This window comes from Chroicocephalus ridibundus, chromosome 10, assembly GCF_963924245.1.
Source record: "Chroicocephalus ridibundus chromosome 10, bChrRid1.1, whole genome shotgun sequence".
NCBI lineage: Eukaryota > Metazoa > Chordata > Aves > Charadriiformes > Laridae > Chroicocephalus > Chroicocephalus ridibundus.
In genome coordinates, this window is record NC_086293.1 from 15,840,786 (window position 1) to 15,858,250 (window position 17,465).

Sequence of the window (17,465 nt, forward strand, 5' to 3'; positions counted from 1 at the left end):
CTTTCAGAAACAATACTGCGCTCTGTGTATATCGTACGTTTTCTCTTGTCCTCTGTCTGTTTTCATTAAGTGTTGGCTCTGGGACTCGTAGAGGGGCCAGATCCTGTGATTCTTAAATAGGCAAACCAGTCTGCTGCAAGTGGGAGTTCTGCCTGACTAATGTCTGCGGGATTGGACCACGGGGATTAATGTAGCATCTTTCCCCTGCCCAACTGCCCCTGGCTCCCCTGCTTAGACTAACAGCAGGGACTTGCTAGGGATCATGACTATTGCTAGAGACCATGACTAAGTGAGGAATATGCGCTGCAGCGCTCTGCAATCAATTCACCCGTAATCATCCTACAGAGCAGTCAGAGAGGGGAGAGAAAGTGATGCAGGTGAGCAAAATGCTGCCTACGGGATGTGTTTTCTCAACTTTTCTTTAAACTGCGGAGAGCCTTAAATTACTCTGTGCATAAAGAAGAGAATCACTGCCCTGATCCCATGAGACTTTAGAATTATCCTAACATGACTGTGGCTTAGCAATAGCTTTTATTTGTGGAAGTGCCTGAAGGCATGTGACTTCAGGGGGTGTGGGGCTGGGAAATGCGTGTGGCTTCTGATTCCTTAGCTAGGGAGCTCCCTGTGCAAAGTGCTGCACGCGTCGAGAGCAGGATAAGCCCTGAACAATCAGCTACTAAAAAAAGATGTCAGGGTTCGGGGGAGGTAAGTAATGCAGCCCACAAAGTCATGGTGCCGATAAGAGCTGCTTGCTGTGTCAGAAAGGCAGGGTTGGAGAAAAGGGAGAGAGCAGAGGAGTGAGTAGGAGGGAAAGGGAGCAGTCAGAAATGGGAGACTGGAAGGGAGGCAAAGGTCTGGAGCGGAGCCTGGAAGGCAGGCTCTGGAAAGTGTGAGGGGAGAAGCTCTATTAAAAGCCCTATCTACCAATCTTGGTTGCTTTTGAATAACAGCTAAACCACAGACCACTGAAATAAACTGCATTTCACAAAGAGAACCACATCTGTACTGCCAGAGCATCTCCTTTCTGAGGGTTTTGGTTTTTTTTTTAAGCACTTTACAAACATTCATGAAATAAGCATCATGCTGTGGCATGTCTTGAGAGCAAGTCAGTGTTTTGCTGTACGCGCTGTGCTGGGCAAACCAAGGCACCCTCAGGGAAAGAGATTGCCCCAAATAATAGATGCATTGATAAGACCTGAAACCTCCCATGATGCTTCAGACACGGTGCCTGTGGTTCCTGAGCATTACAGATGAGGCTCAAAGCTCTGTGTGCGTCTCTGTATGTGAATAATTAATGCAATATATTGTGAAAACCTTTGTTTTCCCTTAATTTTAAGGAAATCTCTGTAAACCAAAAGATTTAGACTTAGTAGCTTATCTTGGATGCTCTGTTTTGCTTTACTAAGATGGTAATAAAGTAGTAGCTGTATTTACCCTACATTTTTTCCCTTTCCCAGGGTTTAGGCAGTTGTTTGTGGTGTTTTTTTAAGAAGCTTTTTTTACCTTAAAAGTTTAAGTCTGTGTGGGATGAAATTTAGTAGCTCAAAGTGATATGAAACCCCATGATCCCACACGCTCTGAGATAAGTAGCTTTGTGCTGATGGAGGCTCAGGTGGAAGGGGCTCGGGTGTGACATTGTCTATTCCTTCAGGACACCTATATCTTCTCTCGTCCCCTTTGGTGGCTCCCTCTGGGGTCCGTCCATCCTCGTACCTTGGTTGAAAGGGTGGGATGGAGACTGCTGCTGTGCGGTGGGCCCTGTGGTCCTTTCTGGGATTTCCTCAGGTCATATGGATCATGGGATCCATGAAAGTGATGGTTGCATGACTCTCAGGTTTTCCAAGCTCATTTGTAACAAAGAAGTAGTAACTGTGCTAAAATTCCTCTCCAAACAACTCACCTTTTATTTTCTAAAGTGCCTTTCACTGAAAGCTCTGGAGAGCTGTGCTATTTTTGAGTAGGCTCCATTTCAGCTTGACACCAGCCTGGCAACTGGACCGTAAATATTTTATACGGGTGGCCCCCCTCCTCCTCTGCCTTAGCATCCAGAGGCAGCGGGTTTGTGTCATCAAAGGGGAGGGCTGGGGAGGAGAAAGGAGACTGAAAGTTTAAATTTGTTGAGCCTGGCTGTTCTGTTTTGGGGTTGGGTTTTTTTTTTTTATTCCTTTACATGGAGAAAGGGGAAGATGAGAGGGAAATCCCAGGCAAATACTGAGCTTGGCTGTCTGCTCTGCATCAGCAACTGGTGCCTGTGAGCCAAGAGAGAAAATGAGGTGGGAGAACCACTTCTGACTGACTTCTGACCTGACAGGAGGCTGATATATGAAAATCACACTTATGTCAGAGGAGGGTTTGATCACTTGTTAGACGCCGGTCGGTGTTGGAGCTGCTTAACCAGAGCTGACCCAGGCTAGCAGAGGGTGGGCCTAATTATCCTCCTTCTCCTGTGCCTTTCCAAAAGATGCTCAGTTAATGAAAACATGGCACGAATATAAGCATTTTAATGCTCTTTCCAGCTTGCTTTGTACCTCTGAAAGCTCTAGACCTTGCTATAATATGAGCAACAATGAGCTTTTAGTTGCAAAGTGGAGCTCCTTGCTGAATTGCAATGCATCTGGCTTTTTTCCCTTACATTTTAAGGTACGGGTATAATGTCAGAGGCAGAGCCGAGGCTGAGGAAAGCTTTTATCCCAGCAGTGCCTGGAACTCCTCATGAAATCAAATATCTTGCCTGCTCTCGGAGGAATCAGAAGGAAGTTCTGGGATGGATGTATCGCTGTTCTCTCCCACCTGCCAAAAATAGTCTTAAAGGGGAAAAAAAACAACCCCAAACCACTGTAATTTAGGATTGCTCCAACTTGTGCCCACGGCTTAGCATGCCTCAGCTGTGCCGTGCTCCCCTACCTGCTGCGGGATGCTCTGCTTCTCGCGCCCGAATCGTGATCCTTTGGAGATGCAGGAGGGGAAAACAGTTGGAAGCAGGCGGTGGGGAGAGACCCGTCAAGGCTCTGCCTCCAGCGACAGCCCACCGCGGGCGGCTGGGGGACCTGGGCAGCTGCCCTGTGCTGCCCCGCTCGGCTTTAATGGCTTCAGCATGCGGCGGCGGGGGAGCGGGCAAGATGGCTAAGAAATTAGGTAATTTTCAAGCAGCCAGACAAGCGACTGTTACAGTAATTAATTGACTAATTCACCATACAAACAAGGGCTCTTTAAACCAAGGAAGAGCCGGTCACATGGCAAGGATCTGTTTTCAGTCAGAAAAACACTTCAAACATTAGGCCATTGACGGGGACATTTTTGTACTGGCGTTTCCAGGAGCAGGGCCCTGTCTGCAGTTGCCGTTAGCCCCGGGGGGCTGCATGGTGCTCCCCAGCCAGCCTGCTGGAGCAGGTTACCTGGTTTTGGTGGCATTACTGTGCCCAGCGCTATTTTTTCGTGCGTGTTGCTGGCTTCATGGGGCTGCCCTTGCGGGATTTCCAGAGCTTGGCCTGGTGTGGAGAGGAGGCCTGAGGCCGCCATTCCCCACCGCCACAGCGCCCTGCTGGGCCCCACGCCCTGGCCTGGCCTGGCGGGCTGAGCTGGGGCTGCCGCCTTGGGGGGGGAGATGAATTCGTTGTCCTGAGGCAGCGGGACCCGGCTGCCTTGTGCCACAGGTGCCAACAGCCTCCTATCTTGGGCTCGGCTCCCTGATGACTGTGGAAACTCGGGCTGATGGAGGGCTGCCACCTTCCTCGGTGGCACTTGGCTTCGCTTTAAGGGAGTGGATGGGAAGGGAAAAAAAGCCTTACTTTTAGAAAGGAGATACTGTGGGGACCAGTTATGGGGGCTCTCATTTATTAAAAGGTTGGGCTGGGAGGATAAGGTGAGACTCAGGCGCAGACAAACCCCTTGAGATGGAGGCCTCTGCCACCATATCAGTCTTCCCAAAGAGTCGGGGGGGTAGGTAAGGAAGTGCCGTGGCCATCCCCTGCTCCCGCACTCTTGGTCGTAGGCTGCTTTCTTCAACAAGTAATTTCTGTTTGTTTTAGGCGACTGAACAACAACGAGCTGACCGCCATTCCCTCCCTGGGACCCGCTGCTTCCAGCGTCCGCTCCCTCTACCTGTAAGTTGCTGCTGCCTCTTTGGCTTTTCACTTTTTGGGCTGCTGTTTGTGGGGTAGGTGTAGCTGCTGCTGACTGAGAGTTTTGTGTGTGTCCCACCCACTTCTGCTGACTCTTCACGTCTCATTGTTGGGCTTGTTAGCACCTTAATTAAGAAACTCTTCTGGAGTGACTTGTGCGGGGTTGGTCTCAATTAATGTTGTGCTTATGGTCAGTGGTAACATGTCAGTAAACTAAACAGGTTAGTTGCATATTGAGTAAAATTATTTTTTCTCATCTGCCTTTGGGTTTCAACCATTATGTCATACTTGTGCTTTTAAAGCAGTATATAACTTTACCTTTTCTTTATTGTTCTTTTTTTTCCTGGCCCTGTTCTGAACATTTCTTCTTTCTGTTAAAGCCAGAGACTATTCACATCTTAATCTTTCAGGGAACTCATTCCAGACACATTTTTATGGTCTCTTTCAACCTTTTCTATTTTTTTCTTTTGAGAGGGTGATTGGTGACTGTAAGTCTAGATGTGCAGAAGCTTTCAAGTTCTTAACTTTGGTAGTTTAGATGCCTGCAGAAGTGTTAGACACCTGACAGCCCTTGTGTGTCTGCCACCGAGTATCTCGGGTTGAGGACGCTGCTGAAGGGAATAAAGACATTATAATATCAAACTTAGTACCTTAAGAGTGTGGATTTCTAAAATTATTTTTGCATGTGTCTGCTTGTAATGCAAACCGAGAAGGAATTTTGCTGAGGTATGCATGATACCTCCCAAGTTCCTGGGAAGGGGAAGTGGTTATAGCTAATACGGACTCCAGCAAAGTGCTTGAACAGTTTAAGCGATCGCTTCCAGTGTGCATGGCCTTGCAGTGCGTGGTCACAGGCAGGTGTCCATGTTTGCCATGGATTGTCTTCTCCTTGTAGTGGAAAATGCCTGTGTCCATACCACCATGTGATTGACCTCTCATGCCCAAAAGGCTCTGACTTATTCAAACAACCTTGATCTGTTGACTAAAAATACATTCCTATTACTTAAATCAAGGACGGAATTGGGTGAAATGAACTGGCACTGTTCCTGCTTTTCCATTAGGCAGCGTTAAAATATGCAAAGCAGAACTCCCTCACTGTCTTAATTCAGTTTAGGGATCTTAGCTTCAAATTGGTGTCCGTATCTCACTCCTGTTGCGAAGCAAGTTTAGCTTTTGTCTGAGATACGGTTGCCTTTGATCTGGTTCTTGGGTATACCGTGTTCCTGCAGGGCTTATGAAGAGCCAAAGTGCTCCTCTGCTATCATTGGTGCTAGATCTAACAAGTGTCTCTTAAATCCATAAGTAACCACTTCACCTTCTGGGTGGAGGGGTGGCTTGTGTCTCAGCAGTTATCAGACCTGTCAAATGTGTCACATGCAGTTGGTGTGAAACCGCCTTATTTGATTTCTGCCTCCTGCAGCCTCCCCCTGCTTGCATGACCACATGTGAAGCCTGGATGCGTGATCTGGGGGCTGCGGGGCAGTAATTCCCTCCAAGCAAGGTCCCTTGTTCAAGGCACGATCCCCTGACTTGAGAGGCCATCTGCCCGCCACTTGAACTGAGCTTACCAGCCTGCCACGTAGCCCAGTGTGTTACACATTGGGATTCAAAAAACTCCAGAAATCTGACTTATGGATGGAAAGCTTGCATACAATTTGCTATCCAGGATATAGTTATAAGCCCCCCAAATAGGCTTTTTTTTCTCACGAAGTCTATAAACGATCTGAGTTTCACAAGCCCCTGTTGTTATTTTTGCTATTAATTTAGCCGTTGGCAAAGGACCAAATTGCTAGAGCTTTGGGGTTTTTATTCCTGAAATGAAATAAGCAGTTTGCAAAGGAGGAATAATGACTGGTGGAAGGCAGTAGATTTACAGCTCCTCTGAAATTTCAGAGTGGTGCAGAAGGAAGGGGAAGGTACAAAGCCAAATGATAAAAGGACGGTATTCTAAACAGACCTGCTTAGTATCACTTTCCAGAAACCTGTATTGCTTTCCTCAGCTGCTACACATAAATAACTCTGATAGTGGGATTTGTAATGCTGCTGTCATACCTCTGCAAGAAGGATCTCTTTGTTTAGCTTGTTTCAGAGAATGCCACTTTTTTCCCCCTTGCATTTCCTTTTAATTTTTATCAGAGGTAAAAATAATCTGAAAGATGTTTTAAAGTACCTGCTTTAATCGATGTTGCTGACTAACTCACATTGGAATGACTTGCTGAGGAAGCGAAGCTTTCTCCATCCTTGGGAGTCTTTAAATCAATTGGATGGCTTCCTAAAAGATGGTCCTTTAGTTCAACTCTAGGTTAATGGACTTGATACACAAATTGTTGGGTAAAGTTCTTTGGCCTTCTGTGATGTAAGGAATCAGATTATATGATCATACTGGTTTCTTCTGGCCTTCAAATCTGTGAAGTAATAATTGGGGAGGCTGCCAAACCAAACCCAGGGTGAAGACTCATAATGAAGACTGTGTACTGAGAAACTGGTTTATGTTTAAGTATATAGTGTTACAGTGTATTCTTACTGCTAAAGAAAAATAAATACATTTCCTTTTTTTCCCCAGTGTTTAGAAATGTGTGAAGTGTGTTTACCTCACAAACCTCTGAAGTAGGTTTTGTATATTGCATGCGGTTAAGTATTTCCAAAGGGCTGTGAATGCATTATAAAAGCGAGGGCTGTATATTTGTCACTCAAAACAGCCCTTTTGAATGAGTTACTTCATCTCCTGCTCTTCCTAAACAGACTTTCTCTGCTTTTGGTGCTGGGAGAAGGGAGTTTGAGTGTAGCGGTATGGCAGATTTTCCATAAAGTTTTTTTTTAATGAGCTCGATCGCTTTGCATTCCTTGTCTTGGGGTTTCCTATACCTGTTCTCTCTCCATCACCCAAAACTTGCTTGACCCCACGTGCGTGTGGACCGTGGGCCATATGTAAGCATGTGGGAATCTGTCGGAGAGAGAATTCTCAAGGCTTTCTGCAAATCTTTGGATGTTTCAGGCTGCAGATGGATGCAGGCATAACATATGTATCAAACATGCTATGCCCTAATATACTGCCATGAAGTTTAGTTCAGTTTAATTATTCCTTGAAGAGTCAGTTTGTTTGCCTTGAACGTTGAAAATACTGCCAAAGTTGTTCATCTCAACGAGAGCAAACATAAGGGACTTGATAAGGCTTTTAATAGAACAGAAAGGAAAAATAATCTATGTACGGGTGACCAAATAAAGACAGGCATTAAATGCAAACATCTGTTAATGCAAACAAAAGCCAGGAAATTCAGCTGGGAGGGGGAGAGACTGAATCTGGATTCATTCCGAAATTACATCGGAGTAGCTGAGAGGAGAATCTTGCCTAAAATTCCCACAGCATTTGTAATTTAGCTACAGTTCCTAGACTTGGACGTTTGGGAGTTGATGGCAGGATGTTTTCACTGACATGCTCTTGGCTGAGGATTTCCCTTCCCAATGTTCTGCTGCAACTCCAGTGTCTTAACTCTGTATGCTCTTGAGAAGACTCTGTTACCTGATCTGGTGGGGAAGGGAAAGATGGAAGAAACCATTTCTTTGCAGCAGAACTGAGTCTGTTTATATCCAACTTCCTGACTAACTTGTGTGAGGAGTCTCTTAGCTTTGCTAGCGTGCCAGGTAAGAGGAGAACCTGAGCTGTAATCAGCTCTGTGTTGGTCTGTTACTATGGGTTTCCCAAAAACCTCTGTGCAGGTGCAAGCTCAGCCCTTTACTCTGGGGCTTCTCTGCCACTACTTCACCCACCTGCATGTGCGTAAATGCATCCTGGAGGGCTTTTGGGAAGTCTGCATGGGATGATGGAGATGGATCCTTGTCCTCTGCATGGGATGACAGAGATGGATCCTTGTCCTCTGCTCTGGCTCCAAGGTGGCCAGCCTGGTTCAGTCAGCATCCACTGATGCAGGCACGCCAGCACGGGCTGTTACACAGCTGTGGAGCTCAGCCTGCTAACCAGACCTCTGAAGCAGGCGTGGTAAACAGAGCACACTCTGTGCCACATCCTTAGCTGGCTAGGAATTAAGGAAGTTAACAGTTTAAACACTTAAAAATAACTTTCACTGTAAGTCTTTTAAGCCCCCAACCATTTAGCAACAAAGGGGATAGTGACCCACAGCAGTCAGCTGTATGGTAGCAACAGTCAGAGCTGTTTGAGATGCTTTGTCCCCATGATCTTGCTCTGAGTAAGCACAGATAACAAGGAAGTCAGAATAGGGATTTTTGAACCAAAAGAGTGTGAAATAGGATTAGCTGATTCACAGAGGATGCAATGACACTCTGCAGCGTGTTTACTGAGGAAAGCGAAATCAATAGGACTACTCTGCTGCCAAACTGAGCATAAAAGTCTCTTGAAGAAAATCAATCTTCTTTACAGGCTCATTAATGTAAAGATCAATTCACATTAAACTGTAATTAAACAGAGAGGGCTAGTAGGAGAAGGGTATGTGATCTACTCTGCCACAGGCAAAATTATATCATGTAAAATTTGAAAACTAAATACATGGAGAATTGGAAACTGGGAGTGGCAGGGAACATGCTAGGTCTGCTTGAAAGGACTGGTGAGCTCAGATGCCAATTGGGGCAGCAGGGTCCTCATGAAAAGGAGGGTACTCAATAGATTCCATCTGGATGTCAGAGGTAAGACAGGTCAAAGACTGCAGCCAATAATTCCTACATCAGGAGTAATGTTTCCCTTTGAGTTTCATGGTTGCTTGGAGAGCTTTTCCTCTGAAGTATTGGGGATTTCACTATAATTCTGGTTAAATTACTCACATTGTTAGTAACGTGACTCTTGTTACTTGTCTCACTTTAGCTTTAATTTTCATTGTATCTCATTAGACTTTGTCCTGGATTAGAGTTGATTGGTCTTGGAGATCCCTAACGTGACAGAATTGGGATCATACTATTGGTCTTCCTCCTGGAGTTGTTGCCTTGTGCTTTCTTAGTGAAGGCTTGGGAAAGCAACTGTTATTTCAGTGCTGTTTGCACTGCTTCACTAGCGTGGTCAAGTGAGGTTTGCAGAGCCTCTTTCTAAAGACCCGTGTGGGCCATTAGATTCTTTGAGCTGCTGTTTTGCTTTCACCCGAGACAAACGTGTTGTGCTATGTTAGCTGAAACAATGCTAGCAGTCACTCTGCTAATCCAAGTATGATCTAGCAAATACACCTTAGTTTCCGCAAGCCTTTCCCAGGAGCTGAGGTGGTGATGTTGACATGTGACTCCAGCTCGTCTTTGCATTTCAAGTTAAGATCGTGAAGACTCAGCTAATTACCAGGAGAACTGCAGCTTCAGTTTCTGCCTGTTGCAGCCTCTCTGGTGACCCCCGTCAGAGGAAGGAACTCAAACCTGCTGCATCTGTGCTGTTACAGAGCACAGCTCAAGCCTGAGCTGGTCTCTACATGAGGTGTGAGCTCACTTCATGTTCCTGACTAGGCCAGAGTATAAACCTCTGTGTAGGCGGTGTTGATAGTTGGGAAACTTGGGCTTGAATGAAGACTTGAGGTTTGAGCTAACACGATGGTATAGATGTAGCCTTGGAGGCCATTTGTGGCCTGGGATCCTGCTGTGCTAATTGCTGTACAAACAAAACAACTGCCTTGACCCCCAGGAGACTTAGTCTGCAAGTCATCTTTGCTGGAGTTTAGAAAAGGATGATCTAACAATTAGAAATAAGGAGAATACTCTGTTAATTCCATCTGGATCACAGCAAGTGGTTTTGTACTCATAAGCACAAAATGTAGATGACTCAGACGCAGCCGTGTGCAGGGTCCGGTTGGAGTCAGCAGGGTCTGCCTGTGTGCAGGACGTGTCTCGGGCGGCTTAGAAAACCATGCTGCCTGCCATGCTGCCTAATTACTTGCACAAAGAAGACTTTCTCTGGTAAGTAAGAAGAAGTGGTATATGCAGGTGTAGATCCATCAGTGGGAGTAGATTCACCCCCAGTCCCTGCTTGAATCAGTTCTCACGTACTGTAATATCGACAGGGACCAGTTCTCCAGTGTTTACTCAGGCAGTTCCCCTCAGAGGATGGAGAAAGAGCTGCTTTCTGAGGATTTGGTCCACACTACAGACTATACTACTCAGCTTCTATTTTTAAATGTGAATATATTGATGTGGAAAGGTGAAGAGAAAGGGCAGTCGGGCTGTTCAGTATGCAAACAACGTACAGGCATAAGATATTCTGAAACCTACCTCTTCTGTTTGTTTTGCTCAGAGTTCATAGTAAGGCTCTGGTGCGTAAAGTCTGCTAGTTTTTGAGGCCAAAGACTGCAAGAGCCTTTCCCAGTGGAGGAAATTCTCATTAATCATGTGCTCCCAAGCACCAGAAGAGACGCTGTTTTGACTTCTCTTTTGGGCTGTTGGAACTGTTCTAATCGTTTGTATGTCCTCTTCGAGCTTTCAGATATAATGTGAGCACATGGAAACGGCAAAGGATCTGAGGCTATTCCAGGGAAATGAGTAATCATTTCTTCTAGACAAGCAACAGCAGTAAAGCACGTAGTCCTCAGGCTCAACAAAAGAGCATCAGAAAGCAATCTGGGCATGTACAGAGCAGTGTTAAAATTGGCCAGAGGAAAAAGGTAGTGAAAGTTGGTGGCAGCTCGTGGAATACTAGTTACCCCTTGAGGCCACTTTATTATCTGTTTGCTAGGGAGGGTAACAGTTTTGTGCAGCCATGGTGGCTTCTTCTGCAAGTAAAGAATTGTTTTGAGCTAGGCTAGGTCTGCTCTGACATGTGTGCTGCTTAGCAGGCCGTGCGAGGTTAGTATTTGTCCTAAAAACAAAGGAGAGGACACAAGTGGTCTTGTAGGATGGGGCACAAGATGAGGACTTGGACTACTGGAACCGTGTCTTTTTTTGTGTGTGTCTCACATACTTGTTACACCCCAAGACCAAGTAAATTCTTGTGTGGGTAGGTCTGTGTCCTCTGAGCTGAAGAGCAGGAATTGCCACAGGGCAGATGTAACTCATGAATATAAAGCATCTTCTGGTGCGTTGTCTGAGGGCAGGTGCGTGTCATGTACAATGCACAAGATGGTTTCCAAGTTCTGTCCCTCTGCAGATCAAGCCTAGATTAGTTGTTAGGGTCATTTGCGACCATGATCTTTTGTTAAGGTCAATATGAAAAATAGCCTCCTATTTGAGCCCTAGAATAGCCCAAACTCGCTACTATTAATATCTGTGGTAGATTGACTGTCTCATTTAATGGCATATGGCAAATAAAGCACATGTCTACAAAAGCAATTCCTTTGTTAGTCTTCACAGGCTGAGCAGATTTCAAACATAAATAACTTGCTGAGTTGAAAGTTTTTTTAGCATATTGGAGTTTCCTGCACCAAAACTGCTAGTAATAGCAATTTAGTTTGCTCAGGGGTGAGTAAAAGCAGAGTTGCAGCTGCAGTAAAAGCAAGTTAAATTATTTCTGTGTGGAATTCTCTACCCATTTTTCTCTCTGAAAGCTTGGCTGATTCAGTTTTGTAACAAAACTGCACAAAACCAGGGAACTGTAAGTATGTGTTACTGTTTCTGTGCTTTCCTCCCTACTGAGATTGCCCAGTTAGTCCTCAATATCAGTCGTCAGTTTATCCTGGTTGTTAGGCCAGCGGTGCTTGCTCAGAGCAACAGATAGATCCCTAGCAAGGAGTAAATACAGGGGTGGAGGGAGAATTTGGATTATTTTTTTTTTCTGTTTTTTAAACTGCGGTGCCATAAAGTACTTTCAAAATCTCTCCATTTTGTTTACCTTCAAGCGTCCTGGAAGGCTTGAGAACAGGCAGTGTCTTTTAGTTCCTCTGTATATAACAAGGCTAAAACTGTTTCAGCAGAGGTGTTAAAAAATGAGTCCTGCCCATGTGGTTCAAAGCCCAGTGAGTAAAACATCAGTTTTGCCATTTACCTTCTGCTCCGTACGATGCTTAGCACTTCCATCATTGCTTCCACTGCACCATTAGGAATAGTGTGTAATTCAGGGTAAAGAAACACTAGTGTAAATAGGGTTTGCTAAAATGTGATCTTGCTATGTCTAGGTTGGAAAATATTAGCAAAAAAAATCTCTAGAAAGCTCATTCTTAACTGAATTAAAAGCTGACACTGTGCTGGATTTTCTGTTCTTTTTAACCCATGTTAAGTTCCCTGATTACTTGCACAGGTGAACAATAGAGATCATGTCAAAAGCTATGATCTTACTTCTGCAAAACCAGCCCTGCTGGGGGTGCACGTGATGGAAGGTCTGACTGCTGGTTAAGGTAGACGAGAAAGTGATCAGTCATACCTTTAGATGAAGTGATCACTTGAGAGGCCACCCTCCCTTCCAAGTGTGTGCATAACTCTTGCTTGTTAACAGGAATTCCACGTGAATATTGATTGGGAATAAGTGGTTGGGTGAGTACGTGTTCTGCCTGTCAAGGCATTTAATGTTCAATTGCACATCAGGGAAAATAGCAAAGGTAGCTGGAAAATGAAGGTGGAAAATGCAAAGGCATACGGGTGAAAAGACAACTGTTTTAGTGGTCAGATCTGAGCAGAGAAAAATACGTTGAGGAGAGGGGAAGAATTAAGAGTTGATGACAAAAGAAAGAATCTATAAATGGTTCATTGTTTTTAGGCTTAAAATATTTTCTCCTGTCCAATCCGTATCCTGCAGATCACACACTGTGTGGAAGCAGTTGCTGAATGGAGGGGCGATTAGCATAAACAACCAAGGAAAGGCGTTGGACTTTCTGTAATTTTTGCGGTGTCCTGGAAAAGGAACACCTTTTGGTGGTCTTATTGAAGACTTTTTATTTTCCCTCCAGATTATGTTCTTGAGACAGCTGTCATCTTTTTCAGAAAAAGAGGAACTGAAAAATTAAATGATCTTATTAAAGAAGCTTGAAGAACTTATTGGCTAAGTGGTGATAAATGCTTACCACTGATTTTAGGAGTTATGTTCTAGGGAAGCTTGAAGAGATGGTGTTTTACACCAGCTTGGCTTAGCACAATAGCGGTTCTACTTCAGAGCTCGAATTTTCAGTTCCCTGGATCTTTTGACAGTTATTCTGCAGTTTCCTAAAGCCATCCATCCTACTTGGCGTGCTTTATTAGTAACAGGGTGCCTAGACTTGTTAAGAAGAGCTATTTTCTTCGCTAACTTGACCATTGCTTTTCCACATAGGAGCTATTCCTTCTTGCAGGCTGAACAGTCGCAGCCGAGCAGAGCTCACAGTGGAGTCTGCCCAGAGGCTATCCCTGTTCTGGTGACCTTGCTGACAAGACAGATAAGCCCTTTCAACAGAGCACAAGTGTGTGTCATGTTGGAACAGACAACCACCAGCCTATCTACATCTCTAAAGTGTTAACAGGATTTTGACTGGCCAGTCAAAAACGTGTTTCTCCAACTGCTGCCTTCTTCAAGGGGCAAGTTTTTTAGCAACTTCTGCTGCAAGTTCCGTGAGAGTTAGTTTGGTCTGGAGAGCAGACGTATTTAAGTGTGTCGTCCTTTATTTACCTGCCTTAGCATTAAGGTCACAGAGCTGTTGTGTAGTTAAATCCACCTGTTTTCATTGTGCTCCTGTCAAAGGTGGGAAAAGCCCCCATGTCACATCATGGCTTTCAGGCACAATCAGTGCATGCTATCAAGAAATCTGCTTGTAATTACAGTTTGGATTAATGTCCCAGCATCATGGGCAGAGTCATTACATTTGGTTTGCGCTTAAATTGCTTCTCTGCTTGTGTATTTTCCCCTCCTCACTCCTGCGGAGAGACAAAAGCAAAACAAAGCCACCCACAAAACACATGCACTCACTAGGCTGTGGTGGATCTTCTTTACTTTGATCATTTATTACACAAAGAGAAACTAAAATCAGCATCAGGATTTAAGGATAAAAGTGCCTACATGCCTTGTGATCCTGGACCCTATTGGCTTTCAAATGAAAATGCTGCCCTTGTTGATTAGAAGCACAAAACTTTCCTGCGATGAAAATGAAAAGAGGCTGCTGTCTCTGCTTGGGAGTGGGACAGGATAGCTGCTCAGCCTCTGCTGTGGGCTAGTTAAATTCACATCTGGGCTGGATCTGATTCGTGGTGTCTGTTCCTCCTTGGCACAGACCTGATTCATCTTGGAGGCCAGTGAAAAGGATGCGGGGACTAGGCAGCAGCCCTGACACGGAGTGGCTCCTTGTGCTGGGTGCTGTGCAAGTGTGGGGCCGTTGAGAGCAGGAACTCGTCAGAGCAGCAAACCAGGGGGAGTGAAGCTGGATTCTTTTTTGGCTTCAAGGACTGGCTTATGTGTTTAATTTGTGATATAAAATTGAGTTTGGCTGGCATGTGTCAGCAGCAGAAAAAAGCTCTCAAGGTAAAAGTGGAAGAGGAAAAGCCAATGGCGGAGCAAGAGAGTAGCAGACCAAAGGCATAAGATGTAGAACTTAGAAACACTGACCTGACTGTCATCTGCCAGCAACTGGATAACCCATTTCAAATACTGATGCAGCCCTTCCTTCAAAGAGGCTCTGCTGAGCCCCACAACCCCTTTCAGACAGTTGGTGCAGAGCCATGTGGTTTCCTGCATTCTTGTATGAAAACTGCCATTTACCTTATATAACTCTCTTCCTTCTATTCCTGTAGGACAATTCTGCTCCTTCTTAGCAGAGTTCAGCATCATCAGGGCCTCTCCTTTGGAGCCTTTCTCAGTGCTTGCTCCAGACTGAGGTCAGGGAATGTGGGATGATGGAGGGTGACGAGCAGTGGTTTGGACTGAGAGCTGAAGGAGAAGGGGGTGAAAGACTAGCACAGCTATGAGCGTTCGCAAGTGGGCTGTTTCAAAACCAGCATTGATTATGGTCAGTGACTTAGAGGTTCTCTCCTTCCCTTGTGCCAGAGAACTGGCTTCTGTTGAAGATCCCTGGCCCCGAGCCTCACAGGTGCATTGTCCCGTTGAGGGATGCACACAGTGACTCTGAAGATAATTGCTGAGATGTTTTGAGGTAGAGCTGCGCACAGGGAGGCAAGGTTGTGCTCTGGTATTGAGTTCGTAAAAGTTCAGGAAAGCTCCTTATGGAGAGGCTGTGACAGACAATGAAAGATGCTTTATACAGCCTTTTTAATGGATCTGTGCTCTTTGTGAATACATCATTTAAAAAGCCTCTGTGGAGTACAGTCTTCATTGAAACATCCAGTGTAACCAGAAGAGAGCAGAAACTCTGGTCTTCTTGGAACCACCCTCTTGCTGATGGGGGGGACTGTACCCATAACAGAGACTGTCTTGTCTTCAGGAATCTTAATTTGCTTTGATGGCATAACAGGTTGTGCAATCTGCAGAGGAGATAAGACAGCCTCTGTTTTAAAGATGACTAGCTTCTAATCCTGCCCATCCCACACATTTTACTGTGCTAATGGGATTGAATGCCGAAGGCTGAGGAGGTTGCATATTGCAAAAAATACCCAAAATCATATGGTGGCAAGTCAGAAAAGTCTAGTGAGAGTAAATGCAGATCAAAGTGAGGGAGAGAGCTTTTAAAAATTACATCACTTACGTCAATGGATCAAACACACAGCATAAGGGCATCTAACAAGTCAGAAAGTTTGCATAAACATTGTAAGTGCAGAAATATCATAAGAGAATATGTATCTCACTGGATGTGGTGTTTCTGGACATTTTGGAAGAAAGGCTTTCCTTCATGCTGTTTGTACTGAACCCAACAAAAGCCCTTAAGGAATGTTCATCAAGTCCAGGCCCTTGGTTATGTCCAGCTGCCTCAAAGAACAGCTCCTGAACAGTGTGCTTCATCTCTGCCTAGCTCTTATCCATGTGGCTGCCTCATGAAAGAGCTACAAGAGCATGCCTGGCAGGAAGGATAACATCTGCCTGTCTTCAGGTGCCTAGGGCCCAAGGGTGCTCTGAGGCCACGCTTGGCCTGCACCAGGGTCAACGGTTGCAGTCCATCAATGTGAAAGGAAGATGAGTTTTGGTCCTGTGGGTGGCCACAGAGTAGTCCTTAATAGATAGTGAAAACATAGCCCTCGAGTCACACCGGTCTCACATGAATAGTCCTCTTGACTGCAGTGGAACTATTTGCATGAGTAATAGTTTGCTTGTGGGAATAAGGAGCTCGTAACCCAGCCCTTGCAGTGTCACCGACTTGACTTGCAGGTGGCTGCTGCTCCCAGGTCCAAAGGGATGGATGAGCAAATCCCATCTCCCAGACTGCTTTTTGACTCCAAATGTCCATGACCTGGAACAGAAATGCAGTCACTTCTCCATGAAAGGTGGCATATCTTTTTCGAAAAGAAAAGAAAAAAGGAAAAAAAAGAGAAAAGCACTTTTTCTTGAATCTCCTGTGTCCCAGCCTGCATATAGCTATGGGTAGTTTGCTTCACGCCTGTCCATCCTAACTCACCAACACAAGGCAAGAACATAACCTGATGAATGAAATGCCTCTGAAATACAGTTTTGAAGCTGATGTATTGCAGATGGGGCAATGTCTTTAGACTTTCTGCCATAATTTGATATAGTTGGACTAGCTCCATCAACTTGTTCTTGCTTCACACTTATGTATGACAGTTTTAAATGAAAACAGTATACTTGGTCACAAATTTTGTTTGCTGCATCTTAGAAAGGCTTTTTTTTTTTGGAAGGAGTACTAGAGAGAGGGAAGCTGCTCGCATGCAGACTCAGGCAGAGCATGTAAACCTTTAGAGAAAAGGTAGGATACCTGTAAAAACTACACAAGGGTTTTTTTTTTGGTGCTTGTTTTTTATTTGGTTGAGGGTTTTTTGGTGTGTGTGTTTTGGGTGGTTTTTTTGCGGCTGACCCTAAAACGCAGTGGCTGCTTGGGCTGCCACCGCTCTACTCTTGTGCGTGCAGCCAGCACCTGAACAAACAGAGCTGTATCTGCGGCAGCCTGGGAATCCGCCAGGATTCCTCAGGGAAGGAGTGATTCAGAGCATCTGAGAAAAGTGGGGGCTGCTTCTATGCATCCTTGTTTCCTGCCTGGACAATAACCCATGCAGCCTTACTTTGAAAGGACAGCGAGGCTGTTCCCATAAGCAAATATAGCACATGTTGTGTTCGTTAAAAATGTACATTCTTATAATGGTACAAAATCTTGAGCCTCGTGGATTATCCTGGCAAGGCTGACACAATAGTGCAAAGTGTCAGACAGCTAGTGGGACTTTCCCAGAGCAGCCGGGAAGTGTGAGGGCTCATGCACTTGGAGCAGTTCAGTCTTTTAGGGAAGGTCTCGTGCATAGGGATAGTGTGCCGCAGATTTCCAGCATGTCACCTGTATGTTCACTTCACCTTCTGCTGCAGAGAGAGCTTCGCTACTCTAAAGCAGATCTTTCACA

At 45.2% G+C, this 17,465-nt stretch overlaps 1 protein-coding gene across 1 annotated transcript in view; it reads left to right on the forward strand.

The window, feature by feature from the left end:
* Window positions 1–17,465, forward strand: part of LRIG1 (leucine rich repeats and immunoglobulin like domains 1) — a 95,820-nt gene that overhangs the window by 38,244 nt on the left and 40,111 nt on the right. The window contains exon 3 of the mRNA XM_063347556.1: window positions 4,029–4,103. Coding sequence (XP_063203626.1) covers window positions 4,029–4,103 — 75 coding nt within the window. The remainder of the gene's footprint in view (window positions 1–4,028; window positions 4,104–17,465) is intronic.